This window comes from Grammomys surdaster, unplaced genomic scaffold (genome assembly GCF_004785775.1).
Source record: "Grammomys surdaster isolate TR1022 unplaced genomic scaffold, NIH_TR_1.0 142668, whole genome shotgun sequence".
NCBI lineage: Eukaryota > Metazoa > Chordata > Mammalia > Rodentia > Muridae > Grammomys > Grammomys surdaster.
The window spans coordinates 5,508-7,417 of NW_021622699.1; the positions used below are offsets into that span (position 1 = coordinate 5,508).

Sequence of the window (1,910 nt, forward strand, 5' to 3'; positions counted from 1 at the left end):
ACCATAAATACAAACCAAAAATTATTTTGGACAAACTTCAAAGAACATAAAAATATTTATATCATTCAAGTTACTATAGAACAAATGAAGTTCTCACTTGGTATCAGATTATGAATTTTCTGCTATAATATTTGCTCAATTTCTGAGAAGAAAAATTAATCTTTGTTTAGATTTTCAAACTATTTAGCCACACCAAGCAGAACTTTGAAATTATTCTTTTCCCACCTTTGTGAGTTTTCAGTTTGTTATATTGTACATTGATATTGTACATATCAATAATGCATAAACTCCATGAAAGAAGGGGTGATTTAGTTGTATTCAGGCACTACTGCCATGCTGATGTTACTGTCTTAATATCAGATAGCATTATCCAACAACACAACAACAAAATATAAAATTCCTATAATCATACTGTTTCTAAGAACCTCCAAAAAAGAGATGAAGAAATAATTTGCCATTTCCCCATGCTTTGACGTTACAAATTTCTTCCCATGTTGACTTTTAGCTACAAATCATTGCTGATTCCTGCAGTTGTATTCATTCTCCTCCAACCAGAAAATGAGTCCATGTTTTCAATCATTCTCGAACTAGCTGTTAGACTACATTTGTCAAAAATAAGGAGTCCTATAAAACTTTCATGAGGAGTGGAGAAGAACCACAGCCACAAAGGTCCTGTGAAACACACACAGACACACACAGACACACACACACACAAATGTAATTTATATTCCTTATCTTCCTGGTATATCATTATAAAATAAATGTAAAACATCTAGCATAAGACGGTTAAATGTACATTATTTACACCTGCAATGTAGATTATATTCAATAGCCAGTTAATAAAAACATCTGAATCATAAAGGTCTGAGGTTTCCAAGAGATACACTGATGTGTAAGAAAGAATAAAAGACAAATTGGTTCACACTTCATTACATTGACAAATGAGAGCCAAATTGCCACAAGATACTAGAACAATGCTGTGTTAGTTTCTTTGTAAAGTTCTTAGCAGATCATTGGCTATTTTTAGGATATATCCCATACTGACATTTAGTTAATGGATGTAGTAATAAAGGAGATTTTGCCAATAGTATATAACTAAGGAATAATTACACCAAAATCAAATGGAATTAAAGATATACCAATATCATATAAGTGATAAGATTTCTAAAAATAGAGTCCACAGAATTTGATTAAATCCACAGAAATCTTTATTAGCATAACTATAGTGATAAATACATTAATTTGATATCAAAGTCTCTTCTTGCTAAATGTTTTTTTCAGGGCAAGTTTAACATCTTTGTTTCTCAAACTATAGATTAAGGGGTTCATCATAGGCACCAATATAGTATAAAAAATAGAAGACCGTTTCCCCTGATCCATAGACTCAGGTGAAGAGGGTTGAAAATACATAAATGCACCTGAACCGAAGAATAAAGAAACAGCAAGAATGTGGGAGCTGCAGGTGCTGAAGGCTTTAGACATTCCTGCAGTGGATCTCATTTGAAGGATATTAGAGAGAATGAAACCATAAGAGGTAAAGATGATAACACTGGGCACAATGATATCTTTACCACCTACAATTAGAATCTCTATTTCGTTGGCATAGGTGCTGGTGCAGGAAAGCTGCAGCAAAGGGAAAAGGTCACAGAAATAGTGGTTGATGATGTTCTTGTCACAGAAGGTCAGTCTCAGAATGCATCCAGTGTGGATCAAAGCACCAGAAAATCCCATTAGATATGAAGCAAGCATAAGATAGGAACAGACCTTGGGAGACATAGTAATGTTATACAAGAGTGGATTGCAGATGGCCACATAACGGTCATAGGCCATTGATGTCAGAACACAACATTCGCTAACAGCAAAAAAACAAAAGAAATAGAGCTGGGTCATACATCCCCTGTAGGAGATAA

At 33.9% G+C, this 1,910-nt stretch overlaps 1 protein-coding gene across 1 annotated transcript; it reads right to left on the bottom strand.

Annotated features, from left to right (window-relative positions):
• Window positions 1-1,248: 1,248 nt before the first annotated feature.
• On the bottom strand, window positions 1,249-1,905 carry LOC114615774 (olfactory receptor 8B3-like; the record flags this gene model as incomplete). Its single annotated transcript, XM_028761410.1, has 1 exon — window positions 1,249-1,905. A coding segment is annotated over one exon (657 nt), but the record flags the coding sequence as incomplete, so codon positions are not given.
• Between the last annotated feature and the right edge of the window lie 5 nt (window positions 1,906-1,910).